Here is a 26,195-nt window from a genome sequence, read left to right on the forward strand (position 1 = left end):
ACATCGAACAGAGGTCTGATCTCCAAAATATAGAAAGAACTCAAGAAATTGATCATCAAAAGAACAAATAATCCAATAAAAAAATGGAGTACAGACCTAAACAGAGAACTCTCAACAGACGATTCTAAAATGACTGAAAAACACTTAAGGAAATGCTCAACATCCTTAGTCATCAGAAAAATGCAAATCAAAACAACTCAGATTCCATCTTACACCTGTAAGAATGGCCAAGATCAAAAACACTGATGACAACTTATGCTGGAGAGGATGCGGAGTAAAGGGAAACCTCCTCCACTGTGGTAGGAGTGCAAAATGGTACAGCCTCTTTGGATTTCATATGGTAATTTCTTAGAAAATTAGGAAATAACCTTCCTTAATATCACTTTTGGGTATATACCCAAAAGAAGCTCAATTATAACAAAAGGACATGTGTTCAACCATGTTCATAGCAGCACTGTTTGTCACAGACACAACTTGGAAACAACCTAAATGCCCCTTGACCGAAGAATGGATAAGGAAAATGTGGTACACTTACACAATGGAACACTACACAGCAGAAAAAGATAACAACATCTTGAAATTTGCAGGCAAATGGATGGAGCTAGAACATCATATTGAGTGAGGTAACTCAGATCCAGAAAGACAAATATCATATGTACTCACTCATAAGTGGCTCTTAGGCATAAAGCAAAAATAAATAAATATATAAAAAAGAAAGAAAGAAAGAAAGAAAGAAAGAAAGAAAGAAAGAAAGAAAGAAAGAGAAAGAAAGAAAGAAAGAAAGAAAGAAAGAAAGAAAGAAAGAAAGAAAGAAAGAAAGAAAGAAAGAAAACCAAAACCACAGGACAGTCAGGGCTACACAGAGAAACCTTGTCTGAAGATAACAAATCAAAAGAAAACAATTGTCAGTTCCCTTCAAAGCCTTCATAATGAAATAGTAGAAAACATCCCTTAGTCTTGCTATGGAAAGCATCAATCCAGTACTGAGAATAGTTCCTCTGACATGCTTTGTAACAACCAGGCACGATGGAATGCATCAGCCTGTATTCAATATACTACAAAAACCCTTCATTCCTAGGTATTTGAGGAGACCACTGTCATAGACTTATAGAGTTCCTTACATTTTACTAAAGGTCTTTGTTCCTGGGTGTCTGAGCGGACCGCTGTTGTAGACTTATAGAGTTCCTTACATTTAGTTTCAACAGTTTATTTCATGCTCAAGTGCCTTGTGAGTCCTCAAGAAATGACTTATTTTGAAAACCTAAGATTTATATATAGTATATTCTTTTCAGAGTTTTGCAATGTAAAAGTAAAATGTAAATCCCTCCAAACCCAACAAAATGTTTTATAAGACTGTATACTCAGATACAATAATGCTTCACTCAGGAAATAAACTATGTTTAAAAAAAAATTCCAACTCCTTTAGCTTCTTGTTAACTTCTTCAACAGCTCTCATTACTTAGCTAAAAATAAATGGGGGGTGTATATGTTTAGGAGGAGAATTCTACCCAGCATTTGTATATAATGCTTCAAGATCATAACCTTTAAGCTTTTAGGTTGGTTTTGGCACATAACATTTGAACCTAGTAACTTGGGCATTTATCTACTTTTTTTTTTTTAAACAGTATTAGATTTCTCTATAGCAAAAGCATTTTTAAGTGCAAAAGAATGACCCTTGGGTAGAAAGTAATACAATGCCTTTTCTATAAAACGAATTAGTACTACTCATGATTGGACAGCATCTCTTCTGAAATGTTTTCTCTTTGGCCCAAGAAGCACAGTGCTCCAGTTGAAGAGAGGCTCAGAGTTTAAGAGTGTATTCTCTTACAGAGAATCTGGGTTCAGTTCCCAATGCCCATGTCAGGTGGCTCAGAATTGCTTGTAACTTATGTGCACATATTCACAGACAGATACACACACACACACACACATGCACATACTTTAAAATAATACAAATAAGGTTTAAAAAGAGCATAGTCCTCATTTCATTGCTAACCTTTATCCTTTCTTTACTGCTCTTAGTAGTTACATACAAAGAGCAAAATCAATTCTGTATATTTAGCACAAGTGACAAAGGTTTTCAATTCAGGCCCACTTCTCAATTTAGTTTGCATAAAAATACCTGGGATTTTTTTGCTGTTTTTCAGCTTTGCTTAGCATTCTATTCTTTCTTTCTCTCTCTCTCTCTCTCTCTCTCTCTCTCTCTCTTTCTCCTTCCCTCCCTTAAGGAAATGCTCAACATCCTTCCCTCCCTTTTTCCCTCCCTCCCTCTTTTTGGTGGTGGTGGTCAGACAGGATTTCTCTGTGTAACAACTCTAGCTGTCGTGGCTCTGTAGAAGAGGCTGGCCTTGAACTCACAGAGATCCATCTACCTCTGCCTCCCAAGTGCTGGATATAAGGCATACACTACCACCACCCAGCACATTCTATTTTTTTTTTTGGGGGGGGAGGCTTTGTTAGGGTGAATTACTGCAAATTTCTAAGAAAGTCTATACCAAAAAACAAAAGGTTTCAGAAACAGAAATGCTATAATAAAATTTCATAAGAAGTCTATTTAAATACAACAGAAAAATCTGTTAACCAATGACAGGAAAACCTATGAGCAGAAGCTGGACTCAGGTGCTCCTAAGTACCCAGATGGATCAAAATCACCAGCTCCTCCGACCTCTAGCCCCTCATTCTTATTAGTCAATATTTTGATTACTTGACTGTGTGCCTGTGGTTCTCTTGAGGATTTGTCAATTATAATCAAGGGATTTGATTTAATTCAGCTATGCAAATACCCTTTCTGATTAAAAATTTTGTGGTTCTATGCTGTTATATAGTACCTATGGGAAATTACTTAGTATTTTTATACTCAGTAAATCACATATATTTAGAAACATATTATTGACATCTCTTGTCACGTCTACATAGTAGGGAGGGTTAACACATCCAATCACTCTCTTATAGGAAAAAGTGGTGGTATAACATTTACAGTAAGAGGGGAATTCTTCCATTCTGATAACCCATATCATTTCTGCCTTTATTTCCACATAACCACTTAGACCTAGTCTGAGAACAACTTGGTGAAAACATTTCATAGTTCAAGAAAACAGCTTGGTTGACTTTTAAAACATCAGTAGGAAACAAAATCCATAAAACTGACATCCTAGAAAATCAAAACCAACATTAGTAAAAAGCTTAACTACAAACATTTAAGTCACTAAAATAATGAAATACCATAAAACTTTATTATCTGCTGGAGAAAGGCAACAGGGCATTCAAAAGCATTCAGCAATAGGAAGTACTAGTTAGACATTTATAATACAGTAATTCCTCTTTCCTTTCATAAGTCAAGACCGCTGTGCAAATTATTCTCAAAAGACACACAATGCCATGAGGCATTTAATATAATCAAAGGGTTATATGAAAACACAAAACAGACACTGGCAAACGATACACAGACTGTGTGGCTAGCCAGCCGTTTTCCCACTATTGTGTATCTGTTGTGGATGTCTTCGCACTACAGAACAGAAAACCCGCTGTTAACAGAAACTTGACATGGACTAACTGGTCTTGTTACAGAAAGTATTTGTTGGGCAGGAGATTTAATTCAAGGGTAGAATCCACACACAGCAAAGCCAAAGTCTTAGGTTTGGTTCCCAGCACCAAAAAAAGTGATGAAATGATGTACTGAAATCTATCTTCAAGGAAAGCTCACTGTCATGATAATTATTAAGCTGATTTTTGAAAAGCTGATAAATAACACTTCTGAAATGCTCCAGGACTTAAAACTCTTTGAGCATCTGGTCATCAAGATCTTAAAAAAAAAAAAAAAAAAAATCCCAAAACTTAAAAGAAAAAAATCCTGAAATTTAAGGCATTTTGGTCCAATCATTTTAGATAATTTACATTCTACTTAATTACAACAGTTTATTGTAAAGAATTCTAAAAATCTATATATTTTCTTTCTTTCAAATCTTTTATATTTCGACACTGTTTAAAGATGTGCTTTATCAATACAAAGCGAGAAACATGAAAATAAGGGTTTTGTGTGGGTCATATAGTAACAACTTATATAATTTACTTCTCTTATACCAAATAACTGCATTTAATTAAACTTTTGTTTTCACTATGTTTATATCGATACTATTATTTCTAATATATAGTACTAAGGGAACTTTATAAGCAAACTAAAAATTAATTCAAATGCTCAATTGTATCAGTTTTTTTCAACTGTATAAAAAACTACTATACAGAGTAATTAGATGAAAAAAGTAGATAAAGGAGAAATCAACTGCACAGATTCAGAAATGATTTCTTCTAGAAAAATATAGTATTAAGTAAAATTTGCATCAAAATGATATTAACTACTATTATTTAGCATGCTAATATTTAAGAATTCTTACCTGCCCCTTTCAACTGCTAAAGCATCAAGTTCATCAAAAAAGATAATGGAAGGTGCCACTGCTCTTGCTTTACGGAATATCTAGAGGAAAGAATACCAAAGTAGACAAAATTAATAAATACTACAAAATTCCAAAGTTGGCTTCCTTCTGAAAACCATGTGGAATCAAATCTATCATGTACAAAACTACTAGCCTGATCACGTAATTTAGACCTCATAACAGGTGCCCAAAACACTTAGTGCTTTAAGAGTAACTTCCTTAGTGGTGAGCAGACTACCAATTAACACATTACAGGAGAAAAACCAGTGACATAATTAGAGAAATTCAGCTAAATACCAGCTCCACCAAGTATTATTATATGAGCTTCAGCAGACCTCAATTTCCACATCTAGAAAATGATGATAGTAATAATTCATACAGAATTCAGAAAGATTAGGAAATGAGTAACAAACAGGGGTATCTACATGAGCTAGTTCCAGGACAGGCTCCAAAACCACAAAGAAACCCTGTCTCGAAAAACCAAAAAAAAACAAAAAACATTTGGCTCAATACCTGAAACTTAATAAATAACACTATCATAAAACATTAAAATAAAAGCCATACATGATGCTCATACATTTCAAAGCTAAGAGCATTTTAAGAATGTACAGGGAAAAAAAATTAAAAAAAAAAAGAATGTACAGGAAAAATGGTTGACATAAAACCCAGGTAAGAAAAATGTTTAGATGTTAAGGACCATAGACTGGACTGAACATAAGTCAGTGTCTTACCCAATGGAACAGTCAATAAAACAATGCATGAAAACGAGCTTGGAAGAAGGCAGCATGGGCAGAAAAAAAATCCAAATATGTATCTCTTATAACTTAGACCATTATTTTTTGTTCTTGTGTCACATGATCATAAAGATACAGGGACCAATTCAATATTAGTAAATACTGCTGTTTTTCATGCTATTATTTCAACTAACACTTTCTAAAATTCACCATCATCTATATTTTTTTTTTTTTTTTTTTTTTTTTTTTTTTTTTTTTTTTTTAAAGACTGGAAGGTGTCCATTTTTTTTTAAGATTTATTAATTTATTATGTTTACAACATTTTGCCTCCATGTATCCCTGCAGGCCAGAAGAGGGCACCAGATCTCAGTACAGATGGTTGTGAGCCACCATATGGTTGCTGGGAATTGAACTCAGGACCTCTGGAAGAGCAGTCAGTGCTCTTAACCACTGAGCCATCTCTCCAGCCCCATCATCTATATTTTAAACAGAAAAGACAAAATGTAATTTTAAATAGTTTCTTGTGACAAAATATTTGAAACCCCATTTCTCCTGATTAGCACTGAAGTCTTCACAAATAAGAGCCAATATCCCATTGTTACTTGTGTGTTCTATAAACAAAGGGGGGGAAAGTAGTAAAATTATGACATGTGATCAAATGGTGACTCTAGTTGCCCCAACTTTGGACCAAATTTAACAACAAGAATGAAGAAGCATTATCAGTCAGGAGCTGGATTTAAAAGTCAGTCAACATACGGAAGATACACTGTCTAAACCACAAGACAGAAGATCAAGTCAGTAAGGTGAAAATTTCAAATACAATGCTTATTTCAAAGTAAAAAGCTACCTAATATAAAAGCTTAAAATTCCATATAAGACTGACTGCCCTTCAGAAAGATAGACATTTCCTTTTACAAACATGGGAAGGGATGATAGTTATTAAAATTAATTTTGGGAAAAATAAAAGGATAGTATGATAGGTAAGAACCAACAAAAACATTAAAGAATACTCAAAGTTGCATTTTAAATCATAAAATAGCATTTGCTTGAAGATTTATTCCATTTCCAAAGTAAGTAAGAACTACACAGGAGGACGAAAGTGTGATTCTCTCCTTACCTCTCTAACTGCTCTTTCAGATTCACCAACATACTTATTCATTAACTCAGGCCCCTGTAAGGGAAGAAGCCAGGGCTTTAGCGTCTTCACACAGTCACCCATATTTTCTTTTTATTAAGGAGGGGGAAAAACACAAAGAGAAAGTAAGCAAAAAACAAAATAAAAAAAATCAGATCAAAGCAAACAAAAAACCCCAACCCACCACTTTTATTTAAATTAGTTCCTAAAGCATGCTTATTGCCCTTAGGTGTTTTTTATGCCTCAAATATTAAAGCCACATGTTCTAAAGCCACACATCAATACACAGGAGAGGCTGTGACTAAGTATGTTTGATAGCAACTTGCTCGCTGACTGTCCACCTATGGGTCGTTTTATGATATACCAAGCATTGTATAAGCACCAAATATATAACAGGCTAATTTCGAAGACCAACAAAGAAGTCACATGTATAGATTCCTAAATCAGTCACATCTGTTTATTAGTTTTTACCTAAACCTACTAGATTAAAAGCCCTATCTGGCAAGAAGTAAAGAAGGCAGAAATAGTCTTCTTATAATTTCATGATAAACCCTAAAAACTAAGCAAACAGAAGATCCAAGTAATCTATGATAAAAGTCCTTGAATGTTACCAGCTTCAACACTGCCCTGAACACGACAAGGCCTTGCAGGCACTTCTTAGCCACTACCCTTGCCAAGGAGTTTCGGGACCATCCAGACTATTAACTACCCCAGAAACACATTCTCATAACCACCTTGTGGTAAGCTTCATAGTGTCTAGTCACAATCTGCTGCCCCTGTCTAACTGCTTTTTAGTTAGCTATTGCTTTCCCGTCTGCAGGTATTATATAAGAGAAATCGAATTCTATCAAATTGTACTAATTGACTTTAACAAGAGAATTTCTAACCTGCCTGTGCAAGCAAAAATTAATCATATTAAAAATAACACAATAGTACAATTATTTATACATTTTAGGCTCTGGAAATAACAGTCTAGATATTGTTCTTCCTCTTCATTTTTGAAAAAAAAGTTCCTTAAAAATATGAAATGTCTGAACCAAAACATTTTGTCTAAAGACTATAGTTGTCTGAATCTGCTATAGATTTATCTACTACAATTCTAAAGAGCTCATCTCTGTCTGAAATACTCAAAACTATCTGCAATACCAGCGCTTTGACTGCTGGAGAGCAAACATGAACTTCAATATGTTAAGAAAATTCACGAGACATTGAGAAAAAAAAAACCCGTAACATACCAAAATAAGGCAATTTCAAATTATCTAGTACTATTGAGAACATTCATATGCAAGGTCGGAACTTCTACATACATAGATACCCTAAGGAGACCATTACATGCATACAAGGAAACATGTGAGAGAGTATCACTAATGCACTAGTTACGGCAACGACAACAAAATCTGAAAACATAAAATAATATAAAATGGGTAAATAAATTTGTAAGGTGCTCATTAAGTGGAGCCCAGGGTGTCGAGGTCCGAGTGGAGGACAAGAAGAGGGAGATTCTAAGAAAAGCCAGCAGAGAAGCTGCCGTAAGGCCAAAGAAGGCCAAAGAAGCACTGCCTTGCGCCAGTGCAGGCAGTGAGAGTTCAGAATGTTCTGACGGAAAACTGAAGGATGGTGTGACATTCCTAACCTCCCCACTGACTAGTAAGACCATTTTGCATGGTTTTATCTGGCAAGATTACTTCTATAGTTCCACAAAATGATAGAGAACAAGGACTGTCCTTTCATGATATGGCAAAGAGTGCTTTTCATTCACATGTGCTACATTACTTTCCTAAATATGAGCACAGAAAGGCATTGCCAAAGTGAATCAGACAAACCTCAAGCCTCAACCAATAAAACAGGCTTTAATTAGCACAATGAGTTTTTGTTGGAGGCAGGATTTGGTAAGGAGTTTGAATGTAGATTTTATTCAGTTTAGGGCAACTAATTAGGCAACGTGTGTCCTGACAAACATCAGAAAGAAAAATATTGGAGTCACCATTTTTATTGGATGTACATGCTAACTCGGTATTAGTACTGTTATTCTGGTAACAACTATCCATAAAAGTGAAGACTATGACATAAAATACTAATATAATGAAGATAATTTTTTTAAAAAAGCAATGTAAACCCAGGCATATTACACACAGCTTTTTAATTAAGCTTAAGTAAGAGCAGTTAGAGAATATTAAGAAAGGTCTTCATTCTTTCACAGGTAAGGGTTCTAAAAAAAGACAACTTCAGTATCAATGCTGGAAAGAAGAATATGATGATTCTGTGATGCATCCTCTCTGCTGAGTAATATGTGCAGTAATATAAGCATGACATAAATCCATTGTATAAATAGACTTGATAACATATAGGAAATGTGAAAAGCATGCCAAACAGTTGAACCATCTGAGGATCCTTCATACCTCATAGTAGTTATGTAGAAGCAGATCACCAGAAGCCCAGGGAAGAAACAAATGAAAGGCGAGGGAGATGAGAAGGTGAACAACACAGATCTGAAGTTAACCTAATTATTTAGCATTATGAGCAAAACTGGGCCAGAACAATTCAAGTCAGGCATTACTAACGAGTAATGGCAGTAATGGAAGACAGGCCCAAGAGAGTCTGTGATTGTGTACTGAATTACAGGCTCCTGAACCTCAGCAGATGAGTACCAGTACAATGCAACACAGAAGAATGCTAAACTGCTATGCCGCGTTGCTCTAGAATTCAATCTATCAGAGCAGTTTCATCACCAAGAAAGGTTACCTTGAGGTTGAAGTTCAAGCTGTTAAATACATTATATTCTAGTACAGAGTAACAAGTTTATATTCAGTTTTAAAGACAGCTCTTACATTTAAAGAAAACAGTTCGCAATCTGCTACCACACTTGCTGATCAATGAGATCATCCTCCTCTCAGGAGGAGTGTCAGTTCTTGTGAGAGTATGACTTTCTAGGGGATGAGTTGTTACAAGAGGGAGCTCAGCCACTGACTCTCACTCTCTGGCTACCTGCTTTATAATGAACTCTTACACCTTCCTGTGCTTTTGCCAAGATGCTACCTAACAATACGCCCTCCAGCCAGAATTTTAGCCTCAAAATCTGTATAGTAAATCAGGCATCAGCTTGCTTAAGGCACTTTTCATAATAATTGTAATCTTAAAAAATGGATCATAATCCTGCTTTAATCATGATACACACACACACACACACACACATATATGTCATAATTTTAACTATAAATATTAAATACAAAAAAGTGAACTAAGGACCAAAGTCATACAGGCTAAATGGCAACATGCGTTTCATAGCTCATAAATGTTACAGTTGACAGAGAAATGCTGGGAAACATTATTTTAAGGTGTGTGACTTTTGTTTATGCTGCATTTGTTTAACTCTATGAAGTTGTGATTTTTTTTTTTTTTTTCCTGTCTAAAACACCTGATGGTCCTAATAAAGAGCTGAATCACCAATAGCAAGGCAGGAGCAAGGGCAGGCAGGACTGGCAGGCACAGAGTGCAATAGAAGAAGAACTGAGGAGGAGCAGGAGAGGAGGTGTCAGGAACCGGCCACCCAACCAGCCATAGAGTAAAAAGGAAAGTAAGATATACAGAAATAAGAAAAGGAAAAAAGCCCAGAGGCAAAAGGCAGTCAGGATAATTTAACAAAAGCTGGCAAGAAACAAGTCAAGCTAAGGCTGGGCATTCATAACTAAGAATAATCCTCTGTGTGTGATTTATTTGGGAAGCTGGGTGGTGGGCTCCAGAAAGAACCAAAAGAGTGAAAAACCAGCATACTGCTAGAGAACTGCACCAAACTTCTCACTGGGCAGGTTTTACTCAAGTAAACAAAAGGACACAGAAGCTGAGTGGCAGGCTCAAAGACCCAGCAAGAGCTAAAAGCGATAGTATGCATGGCTGCACTTCACACACAATGCTGTTTCGGTAATTGTGCCACCTTTGTCTTCTTCATATCCAGAAAGGAAAAAGGTAATGTCTCTTTCACTGCATAGAATGCCAGCACTGCAACTTAAAAGGCAGTGAACAGATCAAGTTGTAAGGATGACTTCTAAATCTTTTTAAGTAACTACATGGCTAATTTGAAAATTCTGTGCTATAAATAAGACACCCATTTGTACCTAACTATACAGTTGGGGTGAAAACAGTACAGTCTGGATACTGTTAAGATCACAGGAGGTTTTTGTTTAACAATTTTATTTACCAAATAACCTCAGCAACTTGGTCCTGACACAGTTAACACACTAGACAAAAAGCAAACCATCCAAGGGATAGAATTACACAAAGGCACTGTGGGGAAAGGATCCACACACACAGAAGACCACTCCCGGGGAAACACCTTAAAGAGCAGGAAAAAAAGACAGCAAGTCTGAGTCAGACATGCTGCAGGCAAGTAGGAGCTCTGAAAAGGGAGAGGGATTAGCAGGAAAGGGAAGGGAATTTAAACTGTTCTCTCAAAAATGTATACTTCCTAACCATTCATTTGGGGGAGGCGAGACAGGAAAAGACGTATTTCCTCAGAAGTTTGATTGTACCAAGATAGCTCTAATTAAACTGGGTATTCGCTGCAGCTCATGTTTTTACCTTCTCTACCTACTATTTTACTGTCATCTACCTCAGATAAAGAAATAAAATTAACTGCTCCTTACAGAACAGGCATCATACAGGATATAATGGAAAGAAGCTAGAAGAGAGTAGCCATTGAAACTCCAATATCTTACCTTTATAGCTAGAAAGTTCAGCCCGCTTTCATTGGCCAAAGCCTTTGCTATCATTGTTTTGGAGCATCCAGGGGGACCATACAAGAGAACTCCTTTAGGTGGCTGAATACCCATTCTGATGAAAGACTTAGGATGTTTCAAGGGCCATTCCACAGCCTGTTTCAATTTCAGTTTGATATTTTCCAGTCCTCCAATATCTGACCAGGATACCTACAATACAAAATGTTTTTTTTCTTATCATTAATTATAACAAAACATTTGTCTTTGAAGGACAAATGAAGCCTCTTTAAGTAAATACATTATGTTCGCAGCATTAGGTTAACATGTGCTTAGTAAGTATAACATGACCTTTATGATACGCATCTCAAGTTAGTTAACCACAGGACTCTTGCTCAAAATTAACACCTCGCCGGGCGATGGTGGCGCACGCCTTTAATCCCAGCACTCGGGAGGCAGAGGCAGGCGGATCTCTGTGAGTTCGAGACCAGCCTGGTCGACAGAGCTAGTTCCAGGACAGGCTCCAAAGCCACAGAGAAACCCTGTCTCGAAAAACCAAAAAAAAAAAAAAAAAAGTAACACCTCATCAAAATACCTTATTTATTGGTAATTCTGCATGAGTACTGTAGTTATACCATTGCTCCCCCCTCTCTCTCCATCCTTTAACTTCATCACCCCCACTGCCCAATACTTCTATATTCACTGCCTCTTACTCTTATCATCATATACACACACAAATTTATAAATACAACTTGTTGGGCTCATTTGGTATGAGTAATATACACATGTGTTTAGGGCTGACCATTTCAAAGCCAATGGATTCTCCTCTCATAGCCATTGTCTATAGCTCTTCATCTGGGGGTGGATCCTTGTGAGAACCCCCCATCCATGAATATGTCAACTGATAATGTCACTGCACAAAGTACCACCAATTTTTAAATTTAAAAATTTAACAAAACGATTTGAAAGAATAATGTTATCCTAGTTAGGAGTTCTCCTGCTACAGTGAAAGATCATGATTCAAGAACCAAGTTGGGGAGGAAAAGGTTTATACTGCTATAGCACTGTTCACTTAGAAGGAAGTCAGCACAGGGCAGGCTCCAGGAAGCAGGAACTGATGCAGAAGCCATAAAAGAATGACGCTTACCTGCCTTCCTGGTTTGCACAGTCTGCTTTCTTACAGAACACATATCACCAGCCAGGAGATGGCACTACCCGCTGGGGTCTGGGCCCTCCCAAACTGATCACTAATTCAGAAAATACTGGGAGGATCTCAAGGAGACATTTCTAGTTTGTGTCAAGCTGAAACACAAAACCAGTCAGTACAAGTTTTGTAAATCCTTGCCTTTGGAATAAATCATCTTCATACCTGCTTCTTTCCTCAACTAAGAAATAACTCTCAAACAAAGCTGCCCCCCCCCCCCGGGGGGAAATAGGAGGGAGGAGGTCTCACCATGTAGCCTTTGCTATTCTGGAACTCACTATGTAGACCACACTAGGTTGGAATCCATAAAGATCTGTCTGCCTCAGTCTTTCTAAAAATTCATGGTTTTAGAGTTCATAGTCCCTTTGGATGAACCTACAATAACTACTCTGCAAAATGGACATAGTAAAATAACTGCCTTCTCCACTCATGTCTCTGTGCCATAGATTAGTTCAGTTCCCAATAACCATCATAGAAATTTCTCACAACTAATCAACATTCAGAGACTGTCAGTGAAGTGCTCATGCATAAATAAGACAATATCTACAACACGTTGACTCCCCTGCAAGGTTCAGGTACTAGAAATGGGGAGTAGACAGAAAGTTTTTAGAGCCACAGGTCAGAGAGGACCAGAGCACAACAATGTTTTGACTGGGATACCTAGACCTACTTGCATTACTTTCATCAGTTGTCAAGTGAGCTCATAAACAGCAGCTGTGGTCGCCTATCAGGACTGGCAGTTAGTTAACTTCTAGCATGGAGGGGAAAAAGGTTCACAAGACCCAACTTCTAACTGAAAAATTATGAATCATTGATGGCTTTTGGGGAAGGAAGAGTCAGTTATGGTAGGGGAGCCATAACTCCTGTGGTTGACTCCATACCCAATGGACAAAACAAACTGGATGCCTTGAATTATATAAAAAAAGAGAACATGGAGTTGGGAAATGGAGTGTGAGAGGGGAAGATATTGGAGGAGTCATGGAAAGGTGATGTGGATTGAATATGATCAAAATACACTGTAAGAAACTCTCAAAATTTAAAAAAGGGTCACATTCAAAAATTAAAGATACAAAGATGACACTGAGAAACTGTGGTCAGGGTGTACTTTTATTTAAAGTAAAATAAATACACATACACAAAATCAGTCTGCCCCTGCCTCTGTCTTCAGAGTGTTGGAATTAAAGACATGCACCACCGTACCTTGACAAAGTATTCTTTATAAATTTACATATAAATACAGATCAGGACACACTCTATGCACTAGATAATGTACAAAGGAAATAGGAGAATAAGCTATAAATACAAAGTTTGAAAAACAATATACATGTACAAAACTAAGTGCACTAAAAGAAACAGAAACTTCAGGAGCTCCCAGGAAGAAAACATCAATTCCAGCTGGAAGATCATTTGCAAGCTTGAATGAGAGTAAGATGTGACAACAGGGAGGGAGGGAGGGAGGGAGGGAGGGAGGGAGGGAGGGAGGGAGGGAGGGAGGGAGGGAGGGAGGGAGGGAGGGACAGAAAAGAGGACCATAAAAGCTAAATAAAGCAGATCAATACATTTTGAACACACTGAGATGTCACTGAAAGCTTTTAATCAGGATGTAGTCTTATCAAAGCTTCTACAAGATTTATTCAGACAAAAGGGCTGGGGGATGGAGGTGGTAAAACACTCATATGATATGCATGCCAGATTTCAACAAAACTAAGCGATATTTTCCATGCTTGGATGGTATTTGCTGAGATCATTAAAAGTCTCAAGAAAGGCAAAGACATAGCTGTCTAAGTCTGGTTATAATCTGTGTCTCATGCTTTCTGAGCATGTAGTCACTACTAGATACTTTAAAAGCAGGTGGTGCTGGAATGTTGATATGTATAAATTCCGTTGTAGACTCAGAGTCATATTAAATAGAAACTTGGTAGGCTGTGTTGGCATAACAGATTCATTTTATTCATGAGGCTTTGGCTGTCAACTTATTCCTAGTTCAAAAGCAAGCACTTCTCCCAGGGTGTGGTTTGAATACTAATGGCCCATTTATACCAAAGGTTCATATATTTGAAAGTTCTATCACCAGGGAATGGCACTATTTGAGAAGGATTAGGTGGTGTGGCCTTGCTGGAATAGGTGTGGCCTTGTTGGAGAATGTATATCACTGTGCGAGGATTTTGAAGTTTCAAACGCCTATGTCAGGTTTGGTCTTTGCCTGCCGCCTAGAGAACAGGATATAGCTCTCAGGTATGGTTCAGTGCCTACCTGAGTGCTGCCATACTGTCCACTATGACAAAGAACTAACCCTCTCAACTGTAAGCAAGTCCACAATTAAATGTTTACTTTTATAAGAGTTGCCTTGATCTTGGCATCTCTTTACAGAAACAGAACAGTGACTAAGACATGCTGGAAAACTGAATAAATAATATGCAATGAACTTATTTTTGCTGATTTTACAAATTAGCCTTGATACTGGTACACATAAGCCTAGAACCTAGACCAATGACTGGCAGAATCACACTTACCGTTTACCAGAGAAGGCAACAATTAGTATAAAACAGTGTGCGTTTGGCAGAAGTACAACAGGGTTGTTACACCCTGATGAGCAGTTCCTTCCTGTACATTCTAATTTTTGACTTGTTCTTTTTAATTTTATTCAAACCTATACAAAAGATGAACAAGTACACATAAGAACTATCTTCTAAATGACTCAATATTTCCCACATCTGATTTAGTAAACACTGTTTTTTAAAGAGGGACTTAGGGTTCCTGCCCCAAAGTCTTCTTCAGGGCTCAGATTGAACTCTCTCATGCATGTGCTGTTCTGAACAAGTCTCTTTATTTTTCTGCCTCCATTCTCATTCTCCTTTCCTACTTCTAATTCCTCCTAGCTTCTTCTCCTCTAGCCTAAAAACTCTTCTTCTTCTTCTTTGATCCCAGCACTCAAGAGGCAGGCAGATCTCTGTGAGTTCGAGACCAGCATGATCTACAAGAGCTAGTTCCAGGACAGCTGGGGCTGTTACACAGAGAAACCCTGTCTCAAAAAACAAAACACAAAAAGCAAGCAAGCAAACAAACAACAAAAAACCCCTCTTCTTCTTACAGGCGCCTTGAAGCAATAAAAAAAGATTTAAGAGTTACCTCTCACTGGCCAAAAGCACAATCCTAGAATAAGCGATAAGGAGCTGAGCCATTGCCATGGCTATACAAAGTTTCAAAGTTATAGGAGTTTTACCAACCAGACTTGAGGGGGGGTGCACACAGTGCCCAGTGACAAACTTTGAGACGTAAGTCTATTGCCAGCAGACTGGCAAGTGAAGAACAGGTAGGTATGTTTTTCTTAGGGTGCTTTGTGTAGCAACCTCGTTAGACACCTGTGACTCTGACCTTGTGCACAGCTGTAAAGTTTTAAACTTATGATCTATTTACAAAACCTTTAATCTAGTTTGAATTTGTCTGAGGTAAAAATGAGCTGACTGTGTAAAGTTAGTTTGAGCAAAAGGAACAAAGCAGGTTTTTAAATGTCTACAGTCCTCATGGAACAAACAGATCTAGTTATGAAGCATGTCCTATTATATATTCTATATATCAAAATCATGAAGTTTAATGAAAAATCATCTTCCTGACCATCCACAAATATATGTGCCCATAAGATTGAGATGTAATCGTGAGATTACATATACACATCACATAATACACATTACGGTGCAGGTATTAAGAAGACATCAAGCAGCCTTAGCAAAAGTGAGCAATAGTTTCCAGAGTCAACGGTCCTGCAGTTCTTGCAGGCTTTGCCTGGACAGGAATAACCTCCATCAGAGAGTCTCTCCTCTGGTAGGTTGACATCTAAATGATCAATTGGCCATATTTGTAGTGTTTTCATGCCTCTGACAGTTTTTGTCTATACATAAACAGTACACATACTGGCATAATCAATTTTTGAATTTCTGTAGATCTTTCTTAACAGTAAGTTGGAGAGATGTCCCTTTTCTCTACATACATTAGTAAGATATTGCTCAATTAATTTGATATTAAGGCATGGAAAGAGGATCTCACCAGAGTGCTTTTCAGTTCAATGCTTTGCCAGTGGATACACATGCATGCGCATGCCTCTCCTCACATGTGCACACGTGAGAGGCTATCATATGAGTGTGAAGAGTAAACGAGCTGCACTGCAGCACAGCATACATGTGCAAGTCAAAGAAGAACTTCAACTTCCAAGAACAAAAATGATAATGTATTCTGAACCCTGCAGGCATTCACTTTTGACTCTATGGTTACATGTACATAGCAAGAGCAGCAACATAATCCAGGAGCAGATTCCCATGCCTTGGAGCACAGGAGTTATGCATTAAGTTTCCTTACTATGCAGCAGAATAAGACCTTATGCCAGAAATAGCTGACAGAAAAATAAGCTATAAGAAATTATGGAAGAATCTAAAAACTACCTCTATTTCTGTCTTAAAAGTAGTCATTACCAGCACTGGGGTGTAATGCTCATTCACAGTTTTGTATTTGTTTCTTTTTAGTTTCATGCCTTTTAAACACACTATTTTCTAAAATTCAGAATAATTAAAAGAGCTTAAATCTTGAAGACACTACTCAAAGTAACTTTGGATCTTTTATTTCATATCTTTAAATTTCTTTCTAATTTAGAAGATAAAAATAACACCTCAGATTTATTTTGAGATTTTAGGATAGCATATATCAAATTAATTACATATGTTGGAGTATTTACTAAGTATCCCTATATTCGATGTCTGAGAGACAGTCATTATTATGTTTTGAGGGACCAGTGGCAAAAGATAAAGAAGTCACTGCATTTGTAATTTCATGAGTAATATTTAACTATTATAATTATTCTACATCTTTGGGGATTTTTTTGTGTTGTGTGTTTGTTACAATCACTACAATCCTTAAACTAAGGAATGTCTTTTGATTTTAGCACTTCAAAGTCAAAAAATTGATTAACCTTTCAATGTACTAAGAAAATAATTTAAAAGTAAAAAAAATTAACATAAGCTTTCACAGTTTACGTTTGCAGGAGGTACAGAAGGAAGGTACAGAAGGAAGTTGTGGAAAAGCTGGTTGTACTAGAAGGATTAACGCCACCATGAAATCATAAAGTACTGGCTGATTACCACCTTAACTTCAGACAATAATATTAGCTTTCAATATTTCATCTTTCAATAAATGCTATGTTAAGGTTTCTAGGTCTGTCTTAGTAAGTATATGCTCTATGGCTGGGCCATTTCTTCTTTTGCTCCTATCCTGGTCAATATGGCTTTAAAATATATTTAAATGCTAATACAGTTGAGAGTAAAGAAACAGCTGTGAGAAAACAAGCAGATAAGTGAGAAAAAACTTCACAAGGAAAATGCAACATCTTTCTTCCTAAATAAGTACTCTAGCAGAACATTTTAGTTATATAGCCACACAAGCCCAAGAACTCAATAATCAGATTAAAAACATAAAACAAATTAAAAAAAAAAAACATTTAAAGGACAAGTCCCAAAGGGAAAGGAGAACTAACAGAGCCTTGGGGTTTCTGGGGGCTGTGACAGCCCCAGAGTGACTGCTGATCTTTAATCAGGAGCCAAGTTTCACAATGTCAGGCACAAAAATGCTCTTAAAGGCGATATTTTACAGAACATGACAAAAGTACTTCACACTTTGTCGCTTTGCACTAATAAGTGCCAACATAAATGCAAAAAGACAGGCAGTGGGTTAGTACCTGTTCTAAAGCTCTTCAGGGGCCAACATTAACTTTGCAACATTAAAATACACAAATCTGTCCAAAAAAAAAAAAATGTAAAGAAAAAATGAAAAGAACTGAACAGAAATTCTAATGCTGAAGAACACAGTGACTAACAGCCAAGCTACAATCCGTAAACTCTTGAGAGGTTAGATATATAGAGGAAGGTCTAGGGTGGACACATGGATATCCCTGGGAGAGAGAAAGAGAATAGACTTCTCAGGTGGACGGGGGTAGGTGGGAAGGGAATAGGAAGATCAAATGGGAAAGTGGAAGGAAGATAGGGTAGAAAGAAAGAATGCAGAAAGAAACAGCTGGAATTGAGGGGCATTTGAGGGTTGATATGGAAACCAAGTGCAGTGGAAACTTCCTAAAATACATGAAGGTAATTCTAATGAGGTTTCCTAATAATGGAGACACAGAGTCTCAACTAGCCATCTCTGTTACCAAACAAGAATCCAGTAGTGAGACTGGGTTGCATTCAACTGAGTTGTTGACCAAAAAGGTCACATGGAAATCCCCAAACAACCAAGGCTGTTGTTAAGACAATGGGCTGCACTCTACAAACTGACAGCAGGACACCATCGCTAGGACAACTAACTGAGCATGAAGAAGTCCAGCTGGTGTCTACATGGAGCCTTCACCCTTACATTAGTATCTTTGGTATGACAAATTACTGTGCACACTACCAAAAGGGAAATGTAAACAAGAAACAATGTAAACCCAGCCACAAAAATCTACAATCTGTTCTGCTTGTAATATAAACTAGGGCAATGGAAGCACAGAACTTATGGGAATAGCCAATGTCTGATTTGATTTAAGGCCCACTCCATCAGATAGATGGAACCCATATCCAACAGTGCTTGGGTGACCGAGGACCAGAGACTTCACCATTCACCAACATGCTTCGCCAAGTTTTCAAATATCAAGGGATGCTGACGCACACAGCAAGAGAAAAGCAGGCCCATCATGCACACTGTGCCCTTCATCCCCAATGAGGGTACTCAGCAGAAAGACTGCAGACTAGAAGGCTGAGGTAAATTCTGTCTTTGTGGAACTTGGGATGGAAACAAGGCCTTGGACAAAGTAGACAAATGTTCCACTATAAACAAGATCCCCAGAACTAGATGTATTTTAAAAAATAGTCCACCAAGAATGCTATATATATAAAGAAAGAACCTTCAGGAATGAAGGAAAATGAAAAGTTTTACCAGATAAGCAAAAATAACTTGATTTGCCTTGTAGAAAATGGCAATCAGCATTTTTCCAATTTGAAATGAAAGGATGCTATCAATAAGATATATAGTCCCTATTACGGTAACAACATACTAAAATTCAGATAGCGTAAACCATTAACAGTGGCATATACATCATCTTTACTATAAACCTAAAGGGCAAATGTTATTAGTAGTAACTATAGTAACTTGTAAAGACAGACAATATATAAATAATGTGAAGTAAAATATCAGTATTACTAAAGATGCAAAGTTGTAGTTTGTATGCAGCTGCATTTATCTGTTTAAAATAATCACTGAGCTATTAGAAATCAGAGGTAAGCATAATCACACAAAAAAGAAACCTGTAACAGACACAGATATCAAGAGTAAGGAATAAAAAAAAATCCTCATAATACAAAGAACAACAAAAGAACAAAAGAACTATAATATAGAAAACAAACAACATGGCAGCAATAAGCCCATGTCTAGTCTAGTAATAATTATCATTACTAATCATCCAGATCACGTTTATCTTCTTTTTTCTTTTTTGAACATCAGGCATCACTGGGTCATGAGGGACATTAACAAAACCCACACTTTCTTTTCCTGTGAAACTACGCACAGTAAGCCCTGAAGAATTTGATCATTAGTTGATAATGATCAAATTTGATTAGGCTCACTGATGTTTTCTAACAAAACTAAACTTACTAAAAAATGTTTTATATACAACCCAACCTAGCAATTAAATTTTACTCCTGGACCAGATGGTGGTGACACACACCTTTAATCCCAGCACTCGGGAGGCAGAGGCAGGTGGAGCTCTGTGAGTTTGAGGCCAACCTGGTCTCCAAGAGCAAGTTAAAGAACAGGCTCCAAAGCTACAGAGAATTCATGTCTGGAACCCCCCCACACCCCCCGCCCCTCCAAAAAAATTCTTTTTTACTTTTGGTGATCTAGTCAAGAGAAAGAAAAACTTACACTCATAGAATACCAGTCCATACCAGCTTCAAGCACAGCAGTAAAACTGGAGGCAACCAAGATGTCATCAATAAATGCATTTATTATAGAATATTGCTATAGTTTCTATTTTAAAACTTCCTTCAAATACCAATGTAGTAAAGGCTTCTTTCCCAATTAAGCAACCTGGGGCAGTGGTGGAAATATTACAAGACAGAGCCTAATGAGGGTTTTAAGTCACAAGGATCTGCCTTTATGGATTGCAGTCCTTTCTCACTTTCAATTCCTAGCTTGCACAGGCAAGAAATGTTCTCTACCATGCACTCCTACCACTCTGCCTCATCCCAGGTCTGAAAACAATGACACCATAAAACCTGAGGCAAGGCATGAGGAACTGGCTACATAGATCAAGTATGTAAGACACAAGCATGAGGACCTGAGTTTGGACATCCCTTGTGACATAACTTCAATATTAAAGAACAAACTGAAAAATGTAACTGCTTAGAGTAGTGGTTCTCACCCTTCCTAATGCTGTGACCCCTGATACAGTCCCTCATGCCTTGTAGTGACCTCCAACCATAAAATTGTATTGCTACTTCATAACTGTAGTTTTGCTGTTATGAACCATCATGTAAATATCTGATATACAGCATATATGATATGTGACCCCTGTGAAAAGGTCTTTTGAACCCCCAAGGGTCAAAGAAGGAGAACTACTGATTTAGAAAAATTTCTAGGGAATTATGTTAAATGAAAAAGCTAATTCTAAAAGGTTGTGTCTCATAAAATTCCATTTATATATCCTTTTTAAAGTTAAGTGGGATGAGGATACTGTGGTAACTCTGTAATCATTTGAATATGAGGATAAACACAAGTGTTTCCATCTGACAAAACCCCATATGCCTAAATACACCAAATACTCAGAGTCCAATTGACAGTGAGGAAGTTCAAGTCAGAGCAGCAGAGTTTAGCAATATGCATACCTCATCTGGTTTTGCAGTATGCTATCACCAGAGAAAACTAGGCAAAGGATATACAACATAGGGCCTCTCCGAGTTATCAAAGAACTTCCCTGGTTATGTGAGACAATTCTGTATTTTGTCAATTATGTTTTAAATAAACGCTGATTGGTCAGTAGCCAGGCAGGAAGTATAGGTGGGACAACCAGACAGGAAGTAGAGGTGGGTCAAAGAGAACAGGAGAACCCTGGGAAGGAGGAAGCCCATTCCTCCCCAGTCCTGTCCAGACACCAAAGAAGGAAGATATGACCTACCCCACTGAAAAAGGTACTGAGGCCATGTGGCTAACATATACTAGAATATTAGGCTAATATAAGTTATAAGAGTTAATAAGAAGCCTGAGCTAATGGGCCAATCAGTTTATAACTTATGAAGACTTCTGTGTGATTTTCTTTGGGGCTAAACAGCTATAGGACCTGGTGGGAGGACAGAAACCCCCAACAAGCAGGCCCTCATGTTACACCCTGTATTTATAACTATCTCAGGAGAACATTTAATTTTACATGTCTATTTTAAAAAGGTTAACCTAGTTAAGTCAGTCATCTCGGAGTCTCAGTTTCCTTAAGAATAGTATTCAAATAGTAAGGGTGGCATAGAGTATAAATTACTTACATTTGGGACATCAATTGCTACCTCTCTCATAGCACTAGGTCTGATGTCATTCATTCCTTGTAAGAAATCATTGAGGGTAATTTTCACCATACCAGCCACCTTGCTATCAGGGAGATTAGGCTGTTTTCTCAGAACTCTTCGCAAGGCATACAGACCTATGAAGAGGAAAAGAACACAAAATTGATCACTTATTCCATAAATACCGACTAAGTAACAACACTACTAACCCCAAACTCTGTGGATATTAATAGCATTTACAGTATTTTGTACTTACAGGTATGTATGAAATGGAGAGAGGAATTAATGGTGATGGGGACAGAAATATAAGGAAGATCAAAGCACAACTCAAGTGCTTAAGTTAGGCAGTAGGACGATGACAAACTGAAATTATATACTAGAGAACAGGTATTTTGCAAACATAAAACGATTTACAAATAACATTTACAAAGAAAATCAAAGAATAGCACTGATAGGGTATCATTAAAACAAGTACAATAGTCGCATGCCTTTTGCTACTGCCCTTTTCCTGAATGCACTAAAACCAAGCCATGACTTTAGAGAGACTGCGAGAAGATCTGAAAGGAGGTGGAACACAAGACAGAAGATGACTTGAGAGTTAGATGCACATACGTAATCTGTAATGAGTGATAGTTTTACGAGGGTACTGACGGAGATTGAAGATAAAAAGGGTAAAATGCTCGCTCAAGAAAGTTTATGGTATGGAGAACAGAAAAGCTAGAAAAGAACTAGAAAGCAAATGGCCTTTGGGTAAATTCATATCCCAAACATTGGGTCTCAGATGTAGCAGGAATAATAAAAACCCAGAGAGAGAGACAGGGGTTAAAGGTGAAGATCAGAGCTGCAGAGCAGTAAGCCACTAGAGAAACCTCTATCAATGCTCAGACCAAAGGGGCGATCCTCAGATTGCCTACAGTGCACTGCATCTCCACCAAACCCCAGACTCTACACTCCAGCGAATTCCTATCTCTTCTCCTCAGTATGCTCAGTTATATCCCTTCCTGTCTTCACCTCCCTAGTGCTGGGATTAAAGGTGTGTGACTTCCAAACACTGGGATTAAAGGTGTGAGCCACCACTCCCTAGCCAGTATGGTCATCTAGTATGGCTGCTTTGCCCTCTGATCTTAGAATACAAATAAAATATCACTATACTTATCAATAAACACATTGAGCGCCTGTGTATCTGAATAAAGAAAGCATGTCTATCTCTTCCAGCATAGCACTAATAGTAAGTAAGACAGATAACTATTGTGACATCTTAAGACTCTCTCCCCTATTTAACTTCTGAAGAAACAGAAATCAAGAGGAAGAATGGATTGCCCTACCTCTTAGCTGATAAAGTATAAAACTACCATTTTAACCCAGAGCTCTGCAAGCTTTCTTCTAGTAAGCCATGTTATTTCCCTGGTCTTTAAAATGTGGAACTTTTATTAACTCAGTATTTTAGTTCAAATAAAGAAAAAGTTGGTAGAATTCAAATTTTGGTGAAAAAATATCAGAAACAGGTTCTTTCAGGCACAAAGCAGATACTCCAAAAATTTCTGCTAAAAAAAAAAAATAAGCAAGTATGAACATCTCATATCTTTGGACACCATAGGTTAAGAATTTCTGAGTCATAAAAATCAGATTCAGCACTGCTATTAAACCAATTTAAGTGCCATAACAATAATATCAATGGAAATAAGTTTTAATTTCTTCTGTTTTGTGATGCTATCTTCCAAGGACCCCAGTTTGATATGGATGCATTGAAACAATGTGTAATTAACATGAATGCTAAGATAAATTCTCAGCAATATAAAGCAAATTCTTCCTTTATTAAAAAAAAAACCAACAGCCTACTCCTTGAAGAAATCAAGTTCTATTTCATAATATAATCAGGCAGTCTTAAAAGGTAAATTTATAAATCTCTATACATGGAAAACACTGCTGCTAAGCATCTTCCAACGTTCAGCATAGTTTACATAATTAATATTTTATGTTTTCCAAAAGAGGTCACTCTGCTTGTCTATGTTGTTACTTTAGAACATTATAAAATAAGGGAATTAAAAAAAACTATGCAGCTGGTTAGTCAGAAAGGCCGTCAGAAAGTGTCAGGATAAGACAGTCTAGGTTGTAAACAGAATGTCCATTTGAGATAAAATACTTCAAAAAGCTGCTCTTTGCTTACAAGGGTGAGCTACAAAACAAAGTCTTGGACAAGTTGTACACAGCACATCACACTACCTCAAAAATTAACATCTGAAATAAGATTGACCCCCAACTATCAACATTAAATATTATAACTGGTAGGACATCAAAAAAAGATCCAGTTGTTAAGTATATACTATTGCAATATTTCCAATTTTCATATTTTTCATATTTCAAATTTCAACTGAAGAGACACAGAGAAGAACTAGGCCAGAAGTTACAGCCAGTTTGGCATAAGTACTTCACGAAAGATGACGCCTCAGTCCTACAGACTGGGACAGCCTGGAAATCCATATTCTGTATGAGGCCACAGCAGGCTTAATAAATAACTGGAGTATTGCTGTTATCTTTTCCCTTTCACTTATCTAACCAATGTCATGGTTGCAACAGCACCTCAATATCATCTCCTCTAAGCTACTCAATTCACAAATGGAGAAGAATAAGGCTCAAACTTGACTAAGATCACAAATGGGATTTTAAATGCAAACCTACCCAACCCTTCCTCAAAACCTATTTACACGCTGGAGAGAAGTTCTCAGCAGTAGAGCACTGGCTGCTTTTCTAGAAGACAGGGGTTTGATTCCCAGCAGATACATGGCAGCTCACAACTATCTCTAACTCCAGTCCCAGGGGATCTGACATCCTTTCCAGGCCTCCCTACAGGTACCAGACACATGTGATACAAACAAACATGCAAGCAAAACACCCATACATATAAAATTAAGTATTTTTTAAAAATTAAGAAGTTATTCACTTATTATCCTGCCTCTAAGAAAATTCCTTGTAGAAACATTCTTGCACCCTGTTCTTAAACGTTTGTTTATTCTGCTATATAAAGATAAAAAAATGACACCAATGCTGTAACATTAACTTAACAGACTGTAATTCTACCACCAATCTTTCTAAAATAAATCTATCTTCTCACAGTTGAGAAAGTAACAGCCTAGAGTAAAACAGATCAGGTCCTGGGAAAGATAGATCAAAAAATATTTGTATATATTTTTTCCTTTTTTTAAAACTTTATACAGATTCTATTATTGAACTGTAAAGCCATTCTATCCTGAAAAATATGTTTTATTACTTGACTTCTAAAGGAACTACCACATGCTTCTCTCAAAGGGCTGGTGAGAGGACTGAAGAGACATTTTCTCTTTCTCAATCCATTTGAAACTCCTCTTTTCTCTTTAGGGTTCACGGGAGCTACCTTTTCTATATAACCACATTTATGACTACTTTTTTACTGAACTAACAGTTCTTTATATATCACTCTCCTTTGTTAGATTCTTTCTGGAAAGCAAGAATCATGAAGCCTCCCTTAGTAGAGCTGAATGTAGTATAAAGTCAGAAAGTATCTGCTAAATGACTGAAGACTAAATCCCTGTCTGGGCATCATAGGAAGGTCTACAGATCAACACAGGAATCCAGACTCTTAATCACCAATGAAGAGACAAAAGAAGCAAGGTTATCCACTGATACATCTGTTTCATGGATCACAGGAAATTTATTTCTACATCAAGCCCCATCGCTCCCTATGAAACTACAAGCAGCATAGAAAGAAAAAAATGGCCTTCCTTATGCCCTATTATACTAAAGAACGTTTCTATTTACCAGCTCCCCCACCCAGTAGTCCTCCAGTTTGGAAATTATGGCAACTTTGAGAACATGAAAAAAATATTTTTTCCATCAAAAGAAAGACATTCAAACATTCTCATCTATCTCATCTGAATTTATTTTCCTGTATTTCCTTCTTTTCCCAGACTTAGCTGGGGCAGGTAAAAAGAATAAAACAAGGGGCTAGAGTGGTGGCTCAGCATTTGAGCATCTGCTACAGAGGACCACAGTTTTGTTCCCAGCATACCCATCAGTTGGCTCACAACTACCTGTAACCTAGGGCCAACGGATCACATGCCCTCTTCTGGCCTCTGAGGGTACCAGTACTTGTGCACATATGCAAAAACACACATACACAAAACTAAATATAAAATAAATCCTTTTTTGAAAAGGGTAAAGGATTAAAGAAATCTTCAAAGCATAATAAATATAAATTGGCTGCACAAAAGTTGCCTTCCATTCAAAATTAAAGCTCAAAATAATGAAATTTCTCATTTAAAAACAAATTTCTTCTATTACCACAAGAATTAAACCTTTTAAAAAGTATAATATGAAAATATAAGGTGGATGTTGACATAATGCCACAGTAGAAAAAGAGTCTAGTATAGGAAAGAATGTG

At 37.1% G+C, this 26,195-nt stretch overlaps 1 protein-coding gene across 3 annotated transcripts in view; it reads right to left on the reverse strand.

The window, feature by feature from the left end:
- The window catches only part of Afg2a (AFG2 AAA ATPase homolog A), a 180,966-nt gene that overhangs the window by 133,678 nt on the left and 21,093 nt on the right, over positions 1–26,195 (reverse strand). For all 3 annotated transcript variants that reach the window (XM_057757278.1, XM_057757276.1, XM_057757277.1), the window contains exons 10-13: positions 21,761–21,915; positions 11,012–11,221; positions 6,282–6,335; positions 4,392–4,471 (exon numbers count right to left, since the gene is read on the reverse strand). In XM_057757278.1, coding sequence (XP_057613261.1) covers positions 4,392–4,471; positions 6,282–6,335; positions 11,012–11,221; positions 21,761–21,915 — 499 coding nt within the window. The remainder of the gene's footprint in view (positions 1–4,391; positions 4,472–6,281; positions 6,336–11,011; positions 11,222–21,760; positions 21,916–26,195) is intronic.

Source organism: Chionomys nivalis, chromosome 24 (genome assembly GCF_950005125.1).
Source record: "Chionomys nivalis chromosome 24, mChiNiv1.1, whole genome shotgun sequence".
In the NCBI taxonomy this organism is placed as follows: Eukaryota; Metazoa; Chordata; class Mammalia; order Rodentia; family Cricetidae; genus Chionomys; species Chionomys nivalis.